Raw genomic sequence first — 25796 nt, 5'->3', positions numbered from 1 at the left:
TTCATAGGCTAACTATAGGTATTATATAAGTATCATTGCAGGGCACAGAGTTTATTGTAAAATAAAAACAAACTAGCTATAATAACGTTTAATTATAATATACATTACATAAACTTGTTTCATTTACTTGAAAATATTGGAGGTTTACCAGATATCACATCAATTACAATCATGAATGCGATGGAATAAGTTCTCAGGAATTTTATTTAAAATGTGATAAGCCTTCAGTGGATGGACTGCTTCTGCTTCTATTGTTCTCGTGCTCCTTCTTCCCATTGAAACCTCGATATTTACGCATTTTCGTCAATCCGTTTCGATTTGTAAATAGGAGCACAGATGAGGAAACAAATAAAATTATTTCCGAACATAACTGGGATTGGCTTCCACGTCGGCTTTTCTACCTCCAATAAAATTTGCACTATAAATTCACCGTAAATTCAATTCAATACTTGTATCAAATGATTACGCACTTTAAGTAAAACTTTAGAGATTGGACGACACTTTTCTTTCACTTCACTTAAACGGTGGTTTCGTTTCCAGCACGGTCTTTGAAATAGCTAGAATTTAGTCGCTACTTTTCTTGGAGTTATTACAATTCGCCATAACAAATTTTACTGGGCCCGTATTAAATTTATCTCAAAAACGACATGAAAATGTTTACTGCAATATGGATTTGACAGCGCAAGTCAGCGACTAAGATGTCAATTTTGGCCGTAGTGAGCGCTGTGATCGTTTTAGCTACCCCCTCCACCTGCTTTGCACCCTGCCAATAGTATGTTTTAAGAGAGGCGTGGGCATTGCATATGTCATATCGCTTTGTGTGGTAGGGCACAGCATAGCGGATGTCATTCCAAATCTAAGCCTTCTGAATCCTGAAAGCATAAAGTTTTGTTTTGGAATTTAGAACCCTGTGGTACCCAATAAAAGTTCAAAATAAATTTTGGAATATGTGTAAAATGTTGTTCATGAAGAGCAGAAGCTATATACCTAGTTGGGAAAGTACCTCCACCTTGCAGAAAACCGCAGCCAAATGTTACATTTTGTTGTCGCTGTCGGTGAGTAAGCTTGCTTGAGCTCAACGAGGGTGCGTCGTGTGGGTCGGCATTGCGCATGCCCATAGGCTTCGGAGACCGCTTAGCAAAAGGCAGATTGTATTCTGGTTTTGGCCAACGACATAGTATGAAAAATGCTGAGTGATACCGTCGTCAAACATACTTGAAGCTTTTGTGCAGATATATTTGATCACATGGTTTGACGCCTTGTTAACAATGGAGGCATTTTCAAATAATTCACAGAAATACGCACCAAAACATTTTTATTTGTTTTGATATGACCATTGACCAAGAGATTGAAGAGGTATTATGTAGAACGAACCCCACGCCTCTTATTAAATAAATTATTTCTAAACCTAGTTGTCTAAGAAGTCTAAGAACAATGGTGTTGTTTTGACCCCAGCACGCCTCACCTCTTCCAATTGTGACAAGAGGTCAAAGATGAACACTTTGTGGGGTGACAGTACGCTGTTATGGTTGGGTAAGAGTGCGTTGCGACTTAGTTGAATTTGTACAATACTTGCAATTTAAATCAGTCCTTTTAAAGCCTTTAGGGGGCTTGCTATTTAGCGACACATCATCATAGACAAAAAAGGTGACTAAGTCACAATAATTATTATTTAGTTATTTAATAGGCTTGTAGCATTGCCTGTCATGGCAATGTGTGCAAACTTCTAAGAGACACCCTTCCCATGGGTAGCGATTTGAGCCAAATCACCTGGGCAGACTTTTCCTATTTCGTCGAGATGAAGACAGAACCATTTTTAACCGACTTCAAAAAAGGAGGAGGTTCTCAATTCGACTGAATGTTTTTTTTTTTTATTTTTTTTTTTATTTTTTTTTTGTATGTATGTTACTCGATATCTCCGAGAATCGTGGACCGATTTTCAAAATTTTTTTTTTGATCGAACCGGTATAACCCCGAGATGGTCCCATTGGCACCAAGTCAGGGTCTGATGATGGGATCCTGGAGAAATCGAGGGAACTCTTCAAATGTTATAGGCTTATGTAATGTTTTTAGTCTATTTTTCAAAGGTACACCAGTATTTACGTCTGATGGTAATAATTTTATGTGGCTGAGCTGATGATGGAAGGTCAACTCCTCAATGGTTAGGAGTTTAAGGATAATTCTTTCACTACTGTACATGTATTCGAACTGATACATATAATATCACTAGGAACCACTAAAAATCAACTGAGCTGATGATGGAAGGTCAACTCCTCAATGGTTAGGAGTTAAAGGATAATTCTTTCACTACTGTACATGTATTCGGACTGATACATATAATATCACTAGGAACCACTAAAAATCAACAAATAAATAAACTTTTTAACAAAAAATAAAACCGCCTTCAAAAATAAGCGCGTTACAAAACACGGAGAAACTAAAAAAGCCAAAAATAATAAACCTTTCAATTCAGATTTCTTATCGTATTGCAATAAGCTAAACATCCAAATTATAAACAAATCAATTATTTTTGGAGTCGGTACCAGCCTGTGTATGGTTGGGTGGGGCAAACAGGCAATAGCAAGGCGACGAACAGGTCTGGTACCGACTACAAAAATAATTGATTTGTTTATAATTTGGATGTTTAGCTTATTGCAATACGATAAGAAATCTGAATTGAAAGGTTTATTATTTTTGGCTTTTTAGTTTCTCCGTGTTTTGTAACGCGCTTATTTTTGAAGGCGGTTTTATTTTTTGTTAAAAAGTTTATTTTGGTATAAATAGTTGTCCTAAACATTTGGTTCTCCTGCCTTTGGCATAACAATCTTATTCAACAAATTTTCAGGAGATATTTTTCCTTTGCCATGACGATTTATAAGACCCCAGTTTGAAGGCAAGTAACTAATATTAATTTTAACTTTATTTACAGCCTCTGTTATTGTAAATTCAAAGTGAAAAAATGTCGATATATTCATTCGATCCATAAGAAACCTACACTTCTCTAAGAAAGTTACTTACTTCAATAGACTATTAACTTCTGTTTTATACCAACAGCTAAATGCAGTCGTGATAAACATAAGCATTTTCACCAATAATGCAAACTTAGCAAAAAGCAGAACAATCGCGGAACGATCTAGTTTCTATTTAATCCCATTCACAGATGTTTTTTTAAAGACAATGGTGGGAAAATGAAATCGCGCCGATGGAGCCCTGTCACCATATCTACGCACGCGAAATGTAATGAAATAATTAGTGACACTATAGTGTTGGCAGTAGGTACCTCATCATCATCATCATTTCAGCCGTTAATCGCCCACTGCTGAGCATAGGCCTCCCTTCGTGTACGCCACTTATCCCGGTCCTGGGCTAATCTCATCCAGAGGTACCTAATGTGTTTTAGTACCTAAAATTTTTCAGACGAACTTCCATCTCAACAACTTACTTCCACAATATCACAATCTCGCAACCTTTTACGAAAATCATACCTATTAAATATCATGATTTTTTTTTTTACACGCCTAGCGCATTTTTTTACCAAAATATCAATGAGATAAGGCTGGGCTAAAAATGGATGGACATCAACAAAGTGTATGGAAAACTGGATACGAAGTAACTAAGATCTTGGTGAACCGTCATTTCACATAAGTGGTTGAAAAATTGGTGAAAGATTTAGTCGATTATAAGTTTATAACAATACCAGCCATCATCAAATTAGTCGTATCGTGACTGATTCTGAGAACAATGACCTCAAAGTTTATCCTCACAAATAATATTGAAAGATTGGTAAAATTTTCTGGTATTTTTAGAAGCAATTACAGTATTTTTAGTGTATCTAGTGATACAATATTCTTGGAATGGAAGTGCTTGATGCCATAACTTGAAGGAACTTGCGAGATTATGGCTCGGGTTTGATCTTAAGTAGTTCCGTTAGGACCGGATTGGCCGGAGTTAGCTTTTAATACCGGTTGTACTTGCTTACTGTTAAATTCTAGTGATTTCTAGACGTCATGCGTCTATTAAGATGATTTTCTTAACATTCACGGAGAGTAATCGATATTTTTACATAGGGTAGTAAGTAGGTATCTAAGGTAAGGTGAGGTTTGGATTAATTTATTTAACAATATTGCCTATTTAGCTCACATATCTTTGAAATAATTGCAGTATTTAAAACTGTATGAGACCACGATTATACCTATTCCTGTTTTGCACATATATTATACAGGTGCCTATATTAAAACGTTGAAGTGCGTGTTCCATTCCAATTCCAATATTTGTGACTACTTTGTCCGCTCCGTTACGCCGTGGCTTGCGTGGGCGACGGTCGCGCGATGGTCGCGCGACGGCGATGCGACGCAAACGAAATCAAACCTTATCGATATGGAAGTATGAGACGCGACGGCGACGGTCGCCCACGCAAGACACGGCGTTAGTACAACGATGGCGATAGTACAACGGGCGATGGTAACTGAACTATGAGAAGATGATTGTATAATTTCTATAATTTATCTCTAACAACTCTAACAAGGTAATCACCCATAATAAGACAAGTACAAAAGAATGGTACATGAATGATACATCTCTATTTTGTACCTTAGAAATAAGTGAGAGCTAATCTCACCGACTTTTACGATGAACATGTTTTTACTATGTGTTGAACAATAGAGAAAACTGTGTATTATAAAACAATAAAAATAATACGATTATTTTTATCTAGGTTGGTCACGCTACCAATTATTATTACGTTTTTTTATTTAATGTTACTTACATCATAATACATAACATAAGGTAAACGCGATCAAGTTAGATAATAGAACATTTTTGGTTAAAGAAAATGTTTCCATCAGTTCAATATTACTTAAATTAGGCAAATACTTTTAAGAAAAGCTTAAGAGGATACGGTACCGAAAATGCTAAAATGGAAAGGAGCCCCCCTTTCAACTTGGGAATTTTAGTTAAATATACTTACAAGTTATTAACTAGATTTATCGAAAAATAAAATTGTCCATTAAGAACAACTCAGTCAATAGTTATTTGTTATACAAGGGGGCAAAGTTGTATTTTAACGCCGAGTGTGGAATTGAAAAACGAGCAAGTGAAAGGATTCTATAGTTGAACCACGAGCGAAGCGAGTGGTTCGAGAATAGAATCCTGAACTTGCGAGTTTTTTAACACACGAGAAGTAAAATACATTTGCACCCGAGTGTAACACAAAACTTTTTCCCTCACTATAGCGAGGAAACTACAACGCAAAAGATGCGTTTATCACCGCTTCCAGTAGTTCCACAGGTGGTAAATCATCTTTATTACTAGATTCACCTACTTTAACCAATTTTAAAGCAGTTAATTTGATTTTATTCAAGGTCAAATTACTTTACCCACTAGTGGATAAAATGCGTTTTTACCCGTTGCCATTAAAGGACAAAACACGTGTTTCCGAGAAAGAAAATTTTGTGTTACACTCGGGTGCAAATGTATTTTACTTCTCGTGTGTTAAAAAACTCGCAAGTTCAGGATTCTATTCTCGAACCACTCGCTTCGCTCGTGGTTCAACTATAGAATCCTTTCACTTGCTCGTTTTCCAATTCCACACTCGACGTTAAAATACAACTTTGCCACCTTGTATAACAAATAACTATTAAAAAAAAAATTGAAAATCGAGGTTCCGCTCTCGACTCTTTCCTCCTTCAAAACTTAATCAATCGGAACGAAATTTGAGAATCTGAATAACAATGAAATAATCTATGTCGGACCGTTTAGTTTTTTTGGTTAATTGTTACCAATCTTGAGTATCACACCTTTTTGCCGTTAAAAAAGGGCGTTTTTGGGAATTTTTGATTGGCTCGAGAGTCTTTAAAAAGCAGAATATCAAAAAAATCAAAACGGTCCGACACAGATAAAAATAACAACAATCTGTGTTGAAAAAATCATTGCTCTATCTTCAAAAACCAGGGAGGAAACAGTCGAGAGCGTTTGTATGGAGAATTGACCCCTACCGTATCGTCTTAAACTGTTACGATTTGTTATAAGTGAATGTTATATTTATTAACCATTTATTACTAAGAAAAGAGCTAAGGAAGAAGGAACGGCGTCTAACTATAAATTACATTTATGATTACTCATTTACTTATTAGAATAATGGTAAGGAAGGTAAGTTCATTTCTATTTACTTCTGTAATACACCGGCTGTTAATTCGTTTATTTATTTTACTTCTCGTGTGTTAAAAAAACTCGCAAGTTCAGGATTCTATTCTCGAACCACTCGCTTCGCTCGTGGTTCAACTATAGAATCCTTTCACTTGCTCGTTTTTCAATTCCACACTCGGCGTTAAAATACAACTTTGCCCCCTTGTATAAAAAATAACTATTAAAACCCTTATCCCCTCAGTCTATTTCTACGACACCAATACGGGAGAAAAGGGGGTGGAGAAATTCTTAACCTGTCACGGTCATGACCTTTCATCATGATGAAAGAAATAAAATAAAAAACCGGCCAAGAGCGTGTCGGGCCACGCTCAGTGTAGGGTTCCGTAGTTTTCCGTATTTTTCTCAAAAACTACCGAACCTATCAAGTTCAAAACAATTTTCCTAGAAAGTATTTATAAAGTTCTACTTTTGTGATTTTTTTCATATTTTTTAAACATATGGTTCAAAAGTTAGAGGGGGGGGGACGCACTTTTTTTTCCTTTAGGAGCGATTATTTCCGAAAATATTAATATTATCAAAAAACTATCTAAGTAAACCCTTATTCATTTTTAAATACCTATCCAACAATATATCACATGTTGGGGTTGGAATGAATAAAAATGTCAGCCCCCACTTTACATGCAGGGGGGGTACCCTAATAAAACATTTTTTTTTATTTTTGCACTTTGTTGGCATGATTGATATACATATTGGTACCAAATATCAGCTTTCTAGTGCTAACGGTTACTGAGATTATCCGCGGACGGACGGACGGACGGACGGACAGCAGACATGGCGAAACTATAAGGGTTCCTAGTTGACTACGGAACCCTAAAAACGTTTAGTATCAAAATATTCATCTTAATTTTTAATTTACAATTATGATATACATAGTATAGGTAAAATTATTTTTTGCCTAGGATTTTATGTTTCATATAGTAAGGATGATGTGCAATATTTCTGTAAGAATTTAATACACAGAAAACGACATTTTTTGTAGTTACTATCGTTATTTTGTAGTTCCCTTAAATCGATATTAATTCACCTTCTTCCGCTACTTTTGGCGCTGACTGTACGCTACCGGTTCAGCCCATACACCGGTACAGGTAAAATCGAAAGTGCAAACGAGTGGAGTGAAAGTCACCTTGCACTTGGAGAGTTGCAGGCTGCACGGGCAGTGTACAGTACGGGTCAATGACCTTGCTGCTAAATACGTGTGTACTAGGGTGGAACATTCGGAACATATGTTTTGATGACTGATAAGGTATTTAGTGTTAATGAGTTTCTTTTTTTGGAGGCAAAATATCATACAGCCTACCTGATGGTAATAGTTACCATAGAAGTTATGGATGCCTGGAACTTCAGAGTATAAACACCGCACTTTCGTTGAGGAAATACAACACTACGGTTAGTTTCTATATCGTACCCAGAGCTCATTTTCAATGTATATTAAAGTTTGAATCATACGCTCAGTATGTCACTGATATCAATTAATAAAAATTAAAATAAAGTTGGTCAAACAAGTTCCTCCCTAGAAAGATTTTCTATAAGATGATAAATATTCGCGCCTAGATTTTTATAAGTTGCCGCTTTTTTTCTAGTGACAGTAATGGCGTGCCAGAAACACACAAATAATTTCTTTCTTTCGATCATATGCATGAAAGCTTTATTTTCCGTTTAGTCAGTTCAGTTTTTAAAATTAAATGGCTTCAGTCCATTGGGACTATTTCGCCAGTGTCAAGGTGATATGAGCTAATATTAGTAATTTTTGTACGGTAAGTACGACATTGTACGGTGACTTAGCACTTGTAAATTGATAGCTAGATTTTACAAGAGCACGTGGACTACCGGCCGTTTACGACAAAAAAGAGGCTAAACGCGTTTCGAGAACAATTCTCCATCAGCTTCTCACTACACCATTAGTTTACTGCATAATACGCTATCAATATTACACTTTAAACAACATGAGTAAAAGAAAAATAAATTATTCACGACACGAAACCGCTATGATGGCGTCCCAACCGGAAGTCCTTCCGTTTAGTCAAGTTAGCTTCTTTTTAATAACTGTCAAAACCAATTTGAACGGATTGCTAATATAGATCAAGTGGAGTGACGTTCCGGTCAACTCATTTACTTTATAGGTATATTTCTATCCGACTTATTAAATAGAAATTGAATTTAAAAATAGCTAGGTACTGTCCATGTTTTTCTAAATAAATGATGCTTAATTTCGTGCATAGTATACACCCTGTTTTAATTGAATTTCGTTAACTTAAGACGTTCGTTACTTATTTCGTTAAGGGATGGTTTTTTAAATCTAAGAAACTAGCGTCTTAACTCTTACGGTTCTCGAGTTATTAAAAAAATAATTACTGAACACGTGTGTGAGACAGCCTTTACTACTTCCCAATGTTATTGTTTTGACATGTGCCGTCAATCACTTGAATATTATTCTTAAGGGTCTCTCACACTAATTAATTCATTTATTATGTGTGAAAACGATGAAAAATTGTTTTTTCCGATTTAACTAAAAGTGATATACAGGGTGCTTCTTGATAACGAACCTAAAGACATTTCGAATTTAACGGAAAATAATAAAAACACGGTGTATAATATTTTAAGTACCTGTTAATACAGGCAAGTTCCATATCTATTATATATTTAAAATACTGGCTGACTGTATTTACACATAATTCAAAGCATAGTTTTCCTAAGTCATAACATTAACTGCCTAATAATAATAAAACACTCCATAATTTCCTCCATCTCGTTCCATAACAATATAACAGCATAATATGACTTCCTCTTCCGACGGCGATATACTGGTTATGTATGAGCTTGTCACAACGACTATAACACCTGAGTTTCTTTCCCATATAAAACATACATTTTCTAAGTTGGCACTCGCGGTGCTTATTTTGTATTCGATGCTTATACAATAACCTAACCACAAAATTAAAATTTTGAAAAAACTCCCGACCGCGACATAGTGGACCGATTTTCAAACATGGCTAAGAACACTCGACTAACTCAGCCTTCAGGCAAAAAAACCAAATCTAAATCGGTTTATCCGTTCGGGAACTACGATGCCACAGACAGAAAGACAGACAGACAAACAGACAGACATACACGTCAAACTTATAACACCCCGTCGTTTTTCTGTCGGGGGTTAAAAAGTCGTTTCTCTTGATTTCGTTGGCTTTAATGGAAACATGGACTTTTAACGTTTTTTAAATATTTATTTATTTTGCACAAAATATAACACGAATACATACGTGTGTATTGTGTATAAAGCATAGTGGCAAATTCTTCAAAATTTCAACAAGCGTTTGTTTATTGTTTATATTCCCATTAGTTAATCTTTCGAGTCAACAACAATGCACTTACTTACCTATCTACAAAAACACATCAAAATAGCTAAGTTAACGTTTGCTACCCAATAAAATTTTAATCACGCCACCTATCATTTACCTATTCTATTTTAACCCCCGACGCAAAAATGTCTCAGCGATTCTATTTTTAAACCCCGACGCAAAAACGACGGGGTGTTATAAGTTTTGACGTGTCTGTCTGTCTGTCTGTGGCATCGTAGATCCCGAATGGATGAACCGATTTAGACCCAGTTTTTTATTTGAAAGCTAAATTAGTCGGGAGAGTTCTTAGCCATGTTTGGTGGAAATCGGTCCACTACGTCGGGGTTTTTTCAAAATTTAATTCTATTAGTGTCAAATCCCTTGACAGCACCGCGCATGCGCGCCGGCGCGCTCCCGCGACCGGTTGGAGCTTTCTAGAGAGCTGCTGCGTGCGCGCAGCTTTCGACTCTCCGACAATGCGCTTATAATTGATCAGATCTACAAGAAATATGTACATCAGTAATGCGGGAAACGGGTGAAAATAGTAACAAGTGAAAATAGTTCTACAAGAAATTTAATACATCAATACAGAAACTGGTGAAAATGGTTCCGATACCAATTAGTGCCTACTTATAATAACCAAAGCCACTAAAAAGTTTGTATAATACACGTGAAAGAAAATCAAATGTCCAAAACAATATTGGAACATATTTGAGCAATAAACAATTTTTCTAGACCTACCGGCACTCGTTTAGCTTTCGACTTAACGACATCGACAATAGGTACCCTTATAGATCTTATAATTGATCGGATCTACAAGAAATACATCTATAATACATATAGAAGGGGAAACGGGTAAAAATAGAAGAAATAAGAAGAACGGGCAGAATATTTTTCAAAAATATATTTATTGGAACAATCAATAAACTCTTGTAGGGTATCGATTTTTTATAAATATTATATTCTTCTTCTCAAAAACGACGGGGTGTTATAAGTTTGACGTGTCTGTCTGCTATAAAAATGTGTGTCTATCTGTGATGGACGGATGAACCTATTTAGATTTAGTTTTTTTTGTTTCAAAGCTGAGTTAGTCGGGAGTGTCCTTAGCCATGTTTCATGAAAATCGATTCACTATGTCGGGGGTTTTTTCCAAATTTTAATTTTGTGGTTAGGGTATTTCACGTGACATTAATGCGTTTCACTAGTTTTACTAAATTGAAATCTGCAAAACCGTTCGAAGCCTGCTTTGCGAAAACCACCGTAAAGTTAGCCTTGTTTGTTATGCTAGTTGTAATGTAAAGTATGTGAGTCGAATTCGTACCCAAAGGTAATTAGATCGCATCCAAGATCCGAGGTCTCCAAATTCACACTATTGTCCTCAAAGTCAATGTGTATTTTATTTTTTATAGTGTTAAGTAAATTCAATAGTAAAAAGATTAATTTAATTTGGGTTTCGACTACGGATTGCTCTGAGATGTCCCTTTTTGAAGGCACCCGTAATCACAGACAGGGCTCAATATCGACAATATATACTTTTAACCCCCGACGCGTCTGATGTGTCTGTCTGTCTGTCTGTGTGTGTGTCTGTCTGTGGCATCGTAGCTTCCGAACGGATGAACCGATTTTGATTTAGTTTTTTTTTCGTTTGAACACTCCCGACTAACTCAAGCTCAAGCTGAGTTAGTCGGGAGTGTCCTTAGCCATGTTTCATGAAAATCGGTCCACTATGTCGCGGTCGGGGGTTTTTTCAAAATTTTAATTTTATGGTTAGGTTATAGATAGAATTGTAAGGTGCATTGCCTCATAATTACTGGACCTAGCCAAGGTTCCGCCCTTTGCTCCTAAGCATAACTAAGACTAACTAAGGTAGGTACATCATACTACCGTAAAATACGAGGAAGTTTTATTAAGCAAAAGTGTTTCCCTAGTCTCCTACCTTATACACCGTGTTTTTTTTGTTTTCCGTTAAATTCGACTCGCAGTTAGGTTCATCATCAGGAACCACCCTGTATATCGCTTTTTGTTAAATTAGAAAAAAATTCTTTTTTTCGTTTCCATACATAATAAATGGATTAACTAGTGTGAGAGGATCTTAATCATAACATTGTCAAGTGTTTGACGGCACATGTCAAAACAAATAACATGGTAAAGGGATGCCACACTCGTGTTCAGTAATTAAATTATTGTTTTTAATAATTCGATAACCGTAAGTGCGTTTTCACATTATCCGATCCGATATCGGATGTCGGACCGATATCCCATACATTACAGGCGCCATCTTGGATTTTTTCTATTGAAATCCTTCCGACATCCGATATCGGATCGGATAATGTGAAAACGCACTAAGAGTTAAGAGGAATTGATTGTATTTGAACTAAAGAATCTTCCCTTAAAGTTAACGGAATTCAATAAAAACAGGGTGTAGATGTATTGCGAAAAGGTTTTCCTTCGTAGGTATTTTTCCGGATAATTTCGCAATAAATCTGTACTTATATGTAGGTTTAGGAGAGTATAAGTACAATTTTATTGTTAGCTTCAGAACGGTTATGTTACAAGACTGTCAAAATCAAAACGGAATAGTGTCCCTGTATTCATTGCCGGTTACCCAACATGACATTGGCACCTGACTCGTGCCGCATAACATCGTCCATTTGCTATTCTTTGCGAGTGAACTATTAAACGTATCGTAACCATCTAACGTAATTTGTTACGACCTTTGTTATAGTTCACAAGTTTAATAATTTAGTGTAACCTTTTGTGTGTCTGATAAGGATCTTGACCGCATTATAGACAATTTTTTGCATATTTTTCGAGAATGATTTTTCCTTCCTTAGCCGAATGCACAAACGCTCACGAAACGCTCACGACACGATAATATCTCTTTCGTATCTATCTATCTCTATCGCTCTTGCGTATTGGCGCGACAAAGCCAGACTGCATTTCTGCGGCGTTTCGATTTCGTTTCGCGTCGCAGAAATGCCATTCGGCCACGCCCCCAGAGCACAGAACCTAAAGTTTGTAAGCGCTATAAATAATGGTATTTTTTTAGGAGATACAACAGCTTTATTAGTAAACATAAAACATTCTAGTAGTAGGAGATACAAGAAGCCAATTACAGCTCACGTGATGACATTATACTGCAGTTTAAAATTAACCCAATAAGTTACTCTTTAGCGATAAGACCGCCATCTGTTGCCTGTTATTATCAATAGGTAATCAATTATTATTCTCTAAGCTGTATCTTTTGCTAAAGCGTGCCAAAAGAAGATTCTATCTATCTCAGTACCCGAGTTTAAGGTGGGAAACTACCCAAAATATTCTTGTGTTGCTGACCATGGTCGCGCTTTCATCGTGGCCGGTACTTTCTAACAACATATTTGAGAGAGTGATCCATGGCACGATAAATGGGCAGTTCTCAGGAGGCGCGTTTTTACGTGTCCAAGGTAAAAAACGTCAAAACGGACTGTTCTAAAAATCTGAATTAATTCAGGCATAATCTTTAGCCGCTGTTCTATTTGGTACAGTATAAAATGATTTATTTATTATATGTATAATATAAGTAATAAAATATTTAATGCGGAAAATGACCTTCGGTGGGCATGTCCCGCACCCAGAATTTTCAAAACAAAAAATCATAACTCAAGATGGAGTTGTTAATCGCAGTTGTTATAGATATTCACGTATAAGGTATTAGTTAACCTATCATATTTTCTGTATAAAAATAATATGTCAGCTAAACTCATCGAGCAAAGACATCAAATTTACCATGTGTCCCGGGCTAGTGACTGATTTCGGTGTAATTTTTTAAACATGACAGAACTATTACAAATTAGTAGATTAGGGACATAGTGGCACAAATATAGTTAGTTTTAGCTATGTTTTAACCATTCAGTGTAGAGGAGATCAAGTACCGTTTTATAAAGGGGACTTTTTGAAGGTTTCTCAATCGTTCGCAGGGTTTGGTCCCATGTTTTTTTAACATTCGGTGGATCAATTTACTCCCATGATTTAAGTGCATTTGTAGTGCAAGTGCATTTTGTGTATGGTACTAATAAATCCTTGAAAGTATGTTATTACGTCATTATGACACCTCCTCTGTATCATGCAAGCTATTGCAGTTATCTCCAAAAAAGCTATAAAATTTGATATCAGTGGAGTTGATTTCCGTGGTTTCGGTGGATTTTTTGACCACCGATATCAAAAAAAGTGACCACCGACTTCGATTGCCACGTTGTAAACTGATTAAATGTCCATTATTTTCTAACATTTCATACTTAAATAGTACGATATACTTTGTAAAAACAAATAACTAGGTTTCTAAGCAAATTAAGCCATACTATGGGTGCAAAATTCTCTACTCAATAACGACTAGCATATTACCATGTTAAATTTAGTAAAATTGCGTGATTATGAGCCTTTTTAGATGACCCTTCATCGAATTAAAATGAAAAATATCAATAAATTGAATAATACGTTATATATTAAGTTGATATGTGGAATAATGTGTAAAAAATTGAATTCGGTGGGGCAAATTGATTACAGTGCCCATACATAATTTCGGTGATTTTAAAATGTCAAATTTCTTACAAACTATAAGATTCTAATGGAGGCCTCCACCACCAATATTTTTTATATTTAGGCTAGATTTTAGTAAATTGACTGACATATCAATAAAGTAGTAAATAAAAATCAGCACCGAAATCAGGCACCGAACGTCATCCCTGAGAATCGCCCAAATGATAAAAGTTGGCCCAAGTTTTCCCTTGAGTTTGTCGCCGTGGACGTCACTTTCAAACGAGTAAGTGAGGATTTGACGTTGTGACTCAGGTGAACTCCTGCGAAAATCAGACAGTCGGTTCCATGAGGAAGATAACTGACATTTTATCATGCCAGTGGTGCAACTAGCCGCCTACTGTCATTGTCAAATCACATACATTTTTTCGAAAATTATTCCTGCCAAACATGTCAATTTATGGCGAGGAGGTAGCTGGCATTGGCAACGTGCGTAAATATAATGGCGCTGATTGTCGCAAATATGTACACGTCTAATCTTATGGACTATGTCAAATACTATAAATATTTTTCACGTGGGATGAGTTACACTTGTCAATATTCCGGATACCTACTAACTTCTTGAAAACGTATTTATGTTTTGACCCAGGTGAAAAATACAAAGAGGCGTCTGTTGGAACTAATATTCTGATGAGTCCAGGTAGTTTACAATAGAAAAGTTCACGTGAGGGCAGCACCAGTCGTGCATAGTGAATACCATTTCACGCTCATTAAGCGAAACCATAACGTGATTAATAAATATCTAAGTTTATGCTTAATATAATAACAAAGTAATCAGTATAATCGGTTTAAGTTTTAGTCCAAGGCTCGAATGTCCCACGCTTGTGCGTTTGTCTGTTCTGTCGCAACTCCTAAACCGTTTAGCTCGCAACAATGGAATGATTAATTTTTACGCCCAGCGTCTATTTGTATGGAGGTCTAAAGATAGTTAATCTGGATTTGATGTTTTTAATTACTTCATTCATTTTAACACAAAATAAGATGTGAAAGTATCTTAAGGTAATTTTCAATCATGTTTTATTCCATTGAAATACTTTAACGCAGCAATTGTAAATAAGATATTAAACTCCCAAGAAATGTTTACTTATACTTTAGATGTAAGTATACAATATGGCCGATAATATTCATTTACCTACAAATAATGTCATTGGGACTAGTTAACCGAATGGCACCAACGCTCACGAAACGCTCACGAAACGAAACGCTCGTAGATATCTATCTCTATCGCTCTTGCGTATTGGCGCGACAGAGCCAGACTACCTTTCGCGGCGTTTCGTTTTCGTTTCGCGTCGCAGAAATGCAGTCTGGCTCTAACGCGCCAACACGCAAGAGCGATAGAGATAGATGCTCGTAGCTACGAAAGAGATATCATCGTGAGCGTTTGTGCATTCGGATACGCTCACAGGGGGCGTAAGCTAGACGTACCTAGAGGAAACTGAATCGGAGTAAGTACCTAAATAGAAATATGCCTGGAATTGCGAACTTTGATGTTCCCTAAGACTGGGCCTAGTGTCACGCGGAACGTCCGCGCGGAGCGATCCGCGCGACCAAATTGTATGAAGTTGATGTTGTCGTCCGCGCGGACCCGTCCGCGCCTCTCTAAAACGCTCCCTGAAGTTAAGAGGATACGGTAGCGAAAATGCTAAAATGGAAAGGAGCCCCCCTTTCCACGTGGGAATTTTAGTTAAATATACAAGTGTTATTAACTAGATTTATCGAAAAAAAATTGTCCATTAAGAACAACTCAGTCAAAAGATATTTCAAAAAAATCTTTAAAATCGAGGTTCCGCTTCGACTCTTTCCTCCTTTGAGAATCTGAATAACAATGAAATAATATATGTCGGACCGTTTATAGTATGAATTTTATGAAACGAACGTTTCTAAACAAAGGTATTGTTCCTTTTGTGTTGAGCGGGAGCTTCTGTATTTGCACGCGCTAAGACAACAAGAAGCAACTGTATCCTGATAATTGTAAGGTTCAAATCTGTACAGCAGCAAATTTGAGATAGATTATTTTGGAAATGTGAAGCGATAGACCACACCGCTATAGGTGCGAAAATACAGCGTTTCTAATACTTTGATACTTGGTGGTGGTGCTGTAAGTAATGAAACACGTATATTATCACTGTTATTTTTTATTAATGATTTTGTTAACAATCAACAATTGTATATAGCAATATATAAATAGTAATTACATAAATATTAGGTACAAGTCTTGATAAATAAAATAACATAAATAACTAAACAAACCGTAAACCGTATTTATAACAAAACATAACAATGGCGGTCAGATTGAAAAACCTTATCAGTGTTTATTGTCACTTTGCGATGACACCTTAAGGTGCCAGGTGCTTATCAACCTTTTAATCTGGCAGTTTCGCTGTTTAAACGTGTTATTTTTATTATACAGACTGACATATTACCGATGATTATTATAACTATATGTACTATACTTACACCATCAAGTATCAAAGTATTAGAAGCGCTGTATTTTCGCACCTATAGCGGTGTGGTCTATCGCTTCACATTTCCAAAATAATCTATCTCAAATTTGCTGCTGTACAGATTTGAACCTTACAATTATCAGGATACAGTTGCTTCTTGTTGTCTTAGCGCGTGCAAATACAGAAGCTCCCGCTCAACACAAAAGGAACAATACCTTTGTTTAGAAACGTTCGTTTCAAAAAATTCATACTATACGCGACTTGAGACTTGTGCGAACCTTTAGGCATGGAAGGTCACATGAAAAGTTGTCGAAACTAATAATAGATGGCGCTGCATTTAAATTTCTTGACTGATAACTCTAATACTAAATTGAATATACTCTAAGGTAGAGCAGAGTCTAATACCTCCGCTTTACAAAAGACCGCAATCAAGTAGCACTAGACTTTACTCATTGTTGTGTTCCTGCCGGTGAGTAAGGCAGCCAGAGCTCAACGAGGGTGCGGTACTCCTTCCTTCCTTCCCCCTCCTTCCTTCGGTCCTTTGAGTCGTCGGCACCCAGGCCCCTTCTAAGTACAGGTTTGTACAAGTTTCTAATGAGTCGAGTCGGCAACGCACATGTGCCACTCCTTGAGTGGCAGGCGTCCATATGTAACAGTCACCGCTTTCCATCAGGCGGACCGTATGCATGTTTGCCACCTACGTGGTACAAAAAAAAAAACTCTCGACGAATTCACCTTAAACATTAAAAACTAAATCAAAATCGATTGATTCGTTCGGGAGCTGTGATGCCAGACAGACATGTCAAGCGTCAAACCTATTATTATTATAATATTTTTGCGTTGGTGGTTAAAAACAAGAAACCTCCTTCAAAACTATAATAAAACACAACTTTCTATGAAAATCGGTAAAGTGCGAGTCGGATTTCGACATTTCCATACAAAAAGGTCATGAGCGCCTGACGACATGTGATGGCAACGTGTACACTAGATTTGTACTTTAAAGATTTTGCGTATATTTTGGAAACTATAAGAGATAGAGCAAATAGACTTCAGATTTTGGTTGTCGGTGGCACAATTTTTTTGTTTTCGTATATATACACCATTTTTTGGAACTATTAGGGCAATATTATGGTCAGTGCAGTTCTAAACAGTCGTAAGCGCCTCTTTTTTAGTAGGAACTTAAGTCATTTTGGCAAATGCTTAAAATTTTTAACAATTTCTAAACAGAAATGAATTTCTTTCTACCTGTCCATGGCGCTCACAAAATTTCAAAACATTTAGTAAGTACTTGCAGCGGCAGTGAGTGAAAAATCTCAATTTGAGTTTTTTTCTCTTAACTCCGACTTACGCTTGACTGTAGATTTCTAATAGGTTTTCCTGTAATCTACAGGTAGAGGGCTATCTCGTGTATTTTTTTGAAAATTTTACGCTAAGTAGTTTCGGAGATAAGGGGGGGAATGGTCATTTTTTGCTTATTTTCTTAAATTACTTCTAAATAACCAAAATAAAAACTATAAAAAAAATATATTTGAGATGCTTATAAAATGCTCTTTCATTTGATATGCAGCACAATATAGTTCTAATAACTTTGATTTTTAATTTTCAATTTTACCCCCCAAAAGTGGCCCCTATGATTAAATTTCGTTTAATTTCATTTAATTATATTACATGTCCGTCTTTGGGCCACTTGTTTACATACGTGTGCCAAATTTCAAGTAAATCGGTCTAGTAGTTTCGGAGAAATCGGCTGTGACAGAGGGACAGACAGACACGCGAGTGATCCTATAAGGGTTCCGTTTTTCCTCTTTGAGGTACGGAACCCTAAAAACGATCTTAGTAAACCCTTATTCATTTTTAAATACCTATCCAACAATATATCACACGTTGGGGTTGGAATGAAAAAAAATATCAGCCCCCACTTTACATGTAGGGGGGTACCCTAATAAAACATTTTTTTCCATTTTTTATTTTTGCACTTTGTTGGCGTGATTGATATACATATTGGGACCAAATTTCAGCTTTCTAGTGCTAACGGTTACTGAGATTATCCGCGGACGGACGGACGGACGGACGGACGGACGGACGGACGGACGGACGGACGGACGGACGGACGGACGGACGGACAGACATGGCGAAACTATAAGGGTTCCTAGTTGACTACGGAACCCTAAAAAGTAGTACTCAAAAATATGAAATGTTGTCAATTACACACATGGGTTATTACGATTAAAATGTAGGTTAGCTTCTCATAAATCACTTAACAAATTGAACAGGTTCGAAGGTGCCTAAATTCTCCACGGGCTTCAAAAGTTAATTTCCTACCAAGAAACATACGCATACCGGTTAAATGACAAGTCGCCTTATAGAAAAGTAATTACATTTAAAATGCGAGTTTTCCAAGCAAGTTTTATACCGTCAAACTAAGTAGGGTTAAAATTGCTTAATAATTAGTACTAATCATCATTTTACTCAGCATATCAAAATTTCACGTTGAGATTTTGTTCAGGTGCTACTACTTGTCATTTGTTGTCATTTTTCCTTGTTAATGCGTTTAGAAGATATCTTCAAATGACGATATTTCCGGTTGACTGATAACGTACTATACGTAGATGTAGCACGGCCCACTTGCACCAACCACTTAACTCAGGGTCAGTGGGCTGTCAACTGTCAAATTCCATATAAAATGGTGGGTTAACCCTCCATTTTCGTTGGTGCAAGTGGCCCTAAAAGGCCAAAGTTTTCGACATACCGATTTGGCAGCGGGTAGCAGCGAAGTGTAGCGGCGGTAAAACTTGGCAGCGTACCGAAGCATGCCAAGAGCTTCTAAAATACTAGGTAAACGGTATTAACTTGGCAGCTGCTTCGAGCCAAGTATACCGAAAGCGGTTAAAACCTGGAAGCCTGCTGAAAGGGCACGTTAAAGCATGCCAAGGCCAAGAAGTAACTAACAGAATAAAGAACATACCTGGTGAGTTGTTTCAGCTTGGTAGCGGCCTGCAGCGAAGCGTACCCGTAGCGGTAAAACTTGGCGGCATCTTCGGAGGGCGCGTTGAAGGCGGCCACATACCGGGCCGGATTGGAGTCCTCCAACCATAGGCCTGGAAATATTGATATTATGACAATAACATTTATTTAATTTTTACATTTAATGTTGATAACAACGGCACTTTGTTAAATCAATATTGACTAAAATCTGCAAAATTGCTGATTGAAGAATTATTTGGAGCGAAATTTTAGTATTTGACAGCCAGTTTGTCACCATGATTGTTTGCGACTAATCATTGAGGTTGACATTTTCCTTCAGATAAAAAAAAAAAGAAAACAGAAAACAAAAAATAGACGAATAAAAGCAAAAAAGGGCAACGTTTATTTACGACGGTATTTGACGATTTAATTGAAGTTATTTTTTATAAACATAACCGTACATACCCATAGAATATAGCTTAGGTTCCATAACTGCATACAATTCATGCATTTTCTGCATCCCGTACTCAGCTGCTTCCATTATATCTTTCTTTTCGTTTTTAGTTAAGTTGACTTTAGGTACGAAATCGTTGTAATCATATTCGTCATCATCATCATCTGTCAAATAATCATCATCTGTACTATTGTCAGGTATTTTTAAATCTGTTTCTGCATGTTGGAACGATACATTAGCTTTTGTATAATTTTCATTATCACAGTAAGTAACCACAATGGTAGAAACATTCTTTGTCGCAGAAAATGAATGATTTTTGCTATGATCTCTTTCTATTATGGTAATATTATGTAACTCTTTAGTCAAGGTACTATTAAACATCGGCATGAGATGTTTCAGTACTTCTATTATGTTTAGAGATGTGGTATTATTAATATTTGTATTATTTGGTTCTATTGTCAATATTTCTACATAGGTTGTTCTTTCTGTAGTGGTAGTACTGGGGTCTGGTGTTTTATTTTTGTTATTGTTTGTTGTATTTAATTTAACATCAAGTTTTTCCTCAATTCCACTTTTTATTCCTTTTATACTCATTTCATCATTCCTTCGCTCAGCCTTTTCTAATTGATTAGGAACATTTAATATTATTGCTTCATTTAGATTTCTCTCTTCATCGTATCCTTGAGTAATGTTATTCTTAATTCTATTTATAGATGCTATGATATCATTTACTAGAGCATCTTGAACTGATTTATTAGAATTTTTAATATCAGTTGTCACATCTGCTATGGAGTTGAGCATTAATTTTCCATCACTTATAATGTCACTTGATTTACTTTGATTTCTCATTTTGAATATTTCTTCTACTAATTTAGTAAATGGACATTTTGGGGTGGTATGTATTGTGCTATTGTAGTTCGAAGTTTTTTCATTGTTGACATTTTTCAAGAAGAAAGTCAAAATTGCGAAGATGTATTTGTATCTGAAAGGTAAGTTTTTGTTTATTAATGACATGTTTCTAGATGGTGAACAGAGTACATACTACTATATAGAATGCCCATATTGTCTCATAATTGCAAGGTAAGGTATAAAAGTTAACAATTTTTAGCAGGGCTTTCTCTCCTTGAATAGTATTTATAGGTATAAACCCATTTTGAAGACTCTTAAAGTTAATATTATATATTATATATATATTATTATATTATATATTATAGGACATTCTTACACAGATTGACTGAGTCCCACGGTAAGCTCAAGAAGGCTTGTGTTGCAGGTACTCAGACAACGATATATATTAATTGCAGAAACCTTTTTACGACATTAAAATGCTTTAAACAAAAGCTTTCTACTATCATCAATCGAAGAAAGTTAACTTTCTCTATCAACGACATTAACATCTACCTGTTTGGTTTTATGCATTGTTTAAACAAAAATGTCAACGATTGAATAATATTGACCAATATCGAGACAACCATTCTCAGCCGCGGTTGCCACACAAACCTTTTTATCACTGTATGTGTGAATGTATAACAATTGGATTATGATTGTTATGGTTTACGTGAACTCCGTTGTTTGATGTGATAAAAAGATCGGAAACAGGCTTAGTGTCTTATGACATATCCTGAACTGGCATTCTTGCATTGTATTGTTAGTGAGTCACCCACGTTATATCACAGAATATATAATAGTACAAGTACAGAAGGCCCACTGCTTTGATGTTCACGAAATGCCGCCTTTTTAAATGCCTACAAAATTCTAACAAAGAAAAGAGCCGCACGTGCGCAGCGTTGGACGATAGGGTTGCATATGGATTAAAACGAATTAATATCAGATAAAATGTTATACTATTATAGTCAAGTTTTGGGTACTCTCTAGGTATATATAAAGTATTAATATATTTTTGTAAGTCCCAACATCACAAGCCTTATTGAACTTTTCCGTGGGTATGTCCCAATAGTGGATATGTGTAAAATTGTCCTATTTTATTCATGTCTATTTAACTAAGCATTATTAGTTATAGGAAGTACGAACGTGCGTTCCGTGAGAACGCGCGCCACCCTGATTAGGCCGCGAACTCGCGGCCGCCAGCATGTACTTGTAGCGCGGCGATAGAATCGCGGAGTGAGCCACCCCTGGTTATATTTCATGTACTAGATTGTTTTCTTTTCGTCATGTTATCCAATTTTGTTGCTGAAATTAACTTTGGTCTCTGTCGATGTGAGTATTTCAGTTTTTAATGAAATTTAGTATGAAGATAGTAGTTTGAGACACAAACAATTGAAATTACATTCTTTTTACGATATAATGTTACGAGTATCATTCCACGCAGATAGACGATGATTCGAGCAGAAGTAAGCACTCTTAAATATTTTCATTTTGTGTGAGCAGCCTCCTTTGAAATTGTCACTATATAAGTGAGAAATCTATGAGCTATGTCGTCAATTCTCTCGACCAAGTGCGAAGTACATTAAAAGCTTTACTTTTATGTAACGAAACATATCCGCGTTTCCGAAATACGGGAAAACATAAACATTATGTAATGTTGACGCACGTTTGTGAAACTGGGACTTGAACTTTTAAGGATGTAAATATTATGAACCTTTCCTTATTTCTGCAGTTAAATAACCTAGTTTAGTACCGATTACATGACACGGATGTCTTATTTTTGACGTTCGTAATGATCAACAAAGTTAGTTAGGAAATTCGTGTTACTTATCTAAGAATTTCTAACGAATAAATAGGCACACCTACACAGTTATTGAATTAAACATAAACAAATAAAGATCACGAATAGGTGCTCAATATAGTGGGCTTTTATGGCTCAGGTTATTGACATTACAATCTGATAAGGACAAGTGACAGTTGCTATATCACCTCGACAATCGCGCACCTACTTATGTAATTTAGATGACTAAAAAGTGTACAGTTTAGAAAACATGAATTAGAAACAGTATGTTTTTGCCCACGCAAAACATTGACGCTTTAAAAATTTTAAGTGCAAAATATCGGTTAATAAAATATATATCTTTGGTTACCTATACCATTCACCATCATATTTCATTGTGCTTTATTATTTATATTGCTGCAATTGACAATACGCTTGTTTGCCACTATGGTATCATATAAAAAAAATGTAAACAAACCTTAATATCTCCATGTTATCAGCAAAGTCAGAACACGACAAGTTCTTAGTTCACAACGGTCAACTGATCCACTGATTCCATCCAAGAATCAATTTTTCGATATTGTACGTTATGTTATATTTTTATAACTGTTTCTATAATATTTTTTGATAAGAATAGCTCTATTTTCATACAAGAATAGTCAGATTGTAGTCATATAAAAAAAGTTTTGAACTTAAAGGATCATTGCCGGTCACATCACATACACAACTTTAAGTGGCTAGGTCGGGACTCGAACCCGTGCTCCTGCGTCGACAGGCGCGCGAGGACTACCTCTAGTTACATAACCGGAGGCTGTACACTTGTACAGTTATAAGGCCTCGGTCGAGCGATGATCCCTGTTCGCGTTGTTTTGTGGCGAAATGAGCTTTTGGACGCTTTTACACCGATGAGAGCGTGTGAGCTTTTGCGCTTCACTACGCTACTGGTTTGCTGCTAACTAGGATACTGCTTTTGTTGACTCTAGTAAATATATAACAGTATTTTACATTTTTGTCTTTCTCCTTAAAATTGTTTTTCTCCTAACAATCTCGCCAGGATAAATACACCTACAACGAGACAGCAAAATGACATTGCTTTTGTAGTTTTGAAGCATTTCCTAAAGCCTAATGAAACGATGGAAGCTGTGAAGCTTATTTATACGCGGTCCGGTTTTAGTGAATATAGCGGCCTCTGACGCCTCGATGCCTTGATGAAGATTCACGTTATGTTACTCCAGGCCGGAGCTTTCGGCGCTTAACTTTATATGACAAAAGCTTGCAACCCGGACCTGGTTTTCTAACTTGAATCATTCCTTGTGCGAGAATTTGATTAGACTAGACATGTCAGGTAATTTCACAGATGAGACCGATTTATAAAAGTCACATTAACACAATGTATAGCAAAAAAAATGTATAGCTAGGCAAAAAAATGTAGAATGGTTTTTTTTATCATAGCAACACTTACTGTTCTCATTACTAAAGTGCCTCAGTTAGTTGCCACAAGCAAAACGGTTTACATAGACGGTGGCGCCCCAATAGGCTACTAGACTCATATCGAATTTGGCACAATAAATGATTGTCTTCTGTAGTATTTGACATAAAAAAACAATATCTATTGATTTTGGGGATTAAAAGTTTATGATGACTACGTATTTTAGATTTAAAATGTATGTAATTTTTTATTTATTTTGGCCACCGAAAACGCTGTCAGTGATGCAGTGACGTCATCGAATTCGAACCTTACTGCATGTCAAAACAATCACTGACATATTGAACTTTATGCCTTCATACTTAAAAAGTCAGAAAATGTTGTTTTCGAGTAGAATGACCCGATGACAGATAATCTATAGTAGGGTGGTCCAAAAAAAAATTTTTTTTATTGTTTGAGCTCCACATGGTTATTTCTACACGAAAACTTATTATAATCATGTCAACCAATTTTGAGAACAATCAGACTTTATTTAGAGGTCGCTCAAAATAAAGCAATAATGCCATACTGAAATGTATGAAATGAACTTGACTAAAGAAAAAATCTTACATGGAGGTATTTTAATGGTTTAATTATATTTTTCCCTATTTCATTAGAGCTAAATAAAACATGAACCGGGCAGTTTGCAATGTTTTAATTATTTCGGTTTTTATTTTATTATAGGAGATATCCAATTTTAAATGTATCTTGAGCGACCTGTAAATAATGTGGAAATGGGTTGAAATTTGGTACATAAACTACTAATTCATAATAGAACAAAGGGAACCATGTGGAGAAAGGATTAGTCATATTTATTTTTCTTCCATACAAATGTGGACCACCCTAATCTATAGGTTAACATGATGTGTTGTTCTCGCCAGATTACGTAAAAGTATACTTTAAAAATATTTTTTGCTGTTTTTAAGTCATAATAAAATATGGTAATATTTTATTTCGGTTAATTGAACAGTACTTAGTCATATAAGTAAGACGTTAAAAAAGGGTCAAGTAGACTATACGGCTGTATGTTCGGTGTTCGGTACGGTGTGACGGTGACCGCCGGCGCCTCACGCGTGAATCGCTAGATTAGACGACTCCGGACGAGAGCGATTTGTGCAGGTTAAAGAACTCCTACAAAAACAGAGACGCGAGCGCCAAGAGCGAGGTTGGGACCACCTGTGGGGTCCTGTTATGACATTAAAATTCAATTTTTAATTCCAAAAAGTGGTAGATTGTATACCGCTTTGTAAGGTGTCCTGCCTGCCCCTCTGTAGTGGGACATATTGATTGAGATGTTTTATTTGAAAGCAGGTTTTCAAGTGCTAGTTCTTGGGTTTTTTTTTATGAAATTGATTCTTTGATTTGAAATCTTTATTTTTTACTGCAGCATGTATATAAGGTTGTCCCACTATTGGGCAAAGGCTTCTCTTTTTCCTGCTATTTTAAGCCCTTTCCAATCCATATATCAAGATTGCGTCGAGGTCGTTCAAACATCTCCGTTGAAGCCTTCCTCTGACCAAATTATACATCCTGTTAATGTCAAATGATTGATTTACAGTAGATCGAAAGGGCGCTATGTTACCGCACTAGTTAGGTAATTAGCTCATTACGCAACTATGTCAAAAATTGAAATGTCCCTAATTACCTACTGTAAAACGTTGCACGATACACGATCGAAGAGGGAACTCGTATTTCG

The 25796-nt window shown here is 36.2% G+C and overlaps 1 protein-coding gene across 1 annotated transcript in view; it reads right to left on the bottom strand.

The window, feature by feature from the left end:
- LOC125233689 (peroxidasin-like) overlaps positions 1–20103 on the bottom strand; it is a 51210-nt gene extending 31107 nt beyond the window's left edge. Inside the window, exons 1-2 of the mRNA XM_048139772.1 lie at positions 19982–20103; positions 19518–19650 (exon numbers count right to left, since the gene is read on the bottom strand). Coding sequence (XP_047995729.1) covers positions 19518–19650; positions 19982–20057 — 209 coding nt within the window. The 5' untranslated portion in view covers positions 20058–20103. The remainder of the gene's footprint in view (positions 1–19517; positions 19651–19981) is intronic.
- Positions 20104–25796: the final 5693 nt, after the last annotated feature.

The sequence above is a fragment of the Leguminivora glycinivorella genome, chromosome 14, assembly GCF_023078275.1.
Source record: "Leguminivora glycinivorella isolate SPB_JAAS2020 chromosome 14, LegGlyc_1.1, whole genome shotgun sequence".
In the NCBI taxonomy this organism is placed as follows: domain Eukaryota; kingdom Metazoa; phylum Arthropoda; class Insecta; order Lepidoptera; family Tortricidae; genus Leguminivora; species Leguminivora glycinivorella.
Note: the sequence above shows the minus strand (reverse complement) of the source record. Positions and strands in the feature narration are given on the sequence as shown.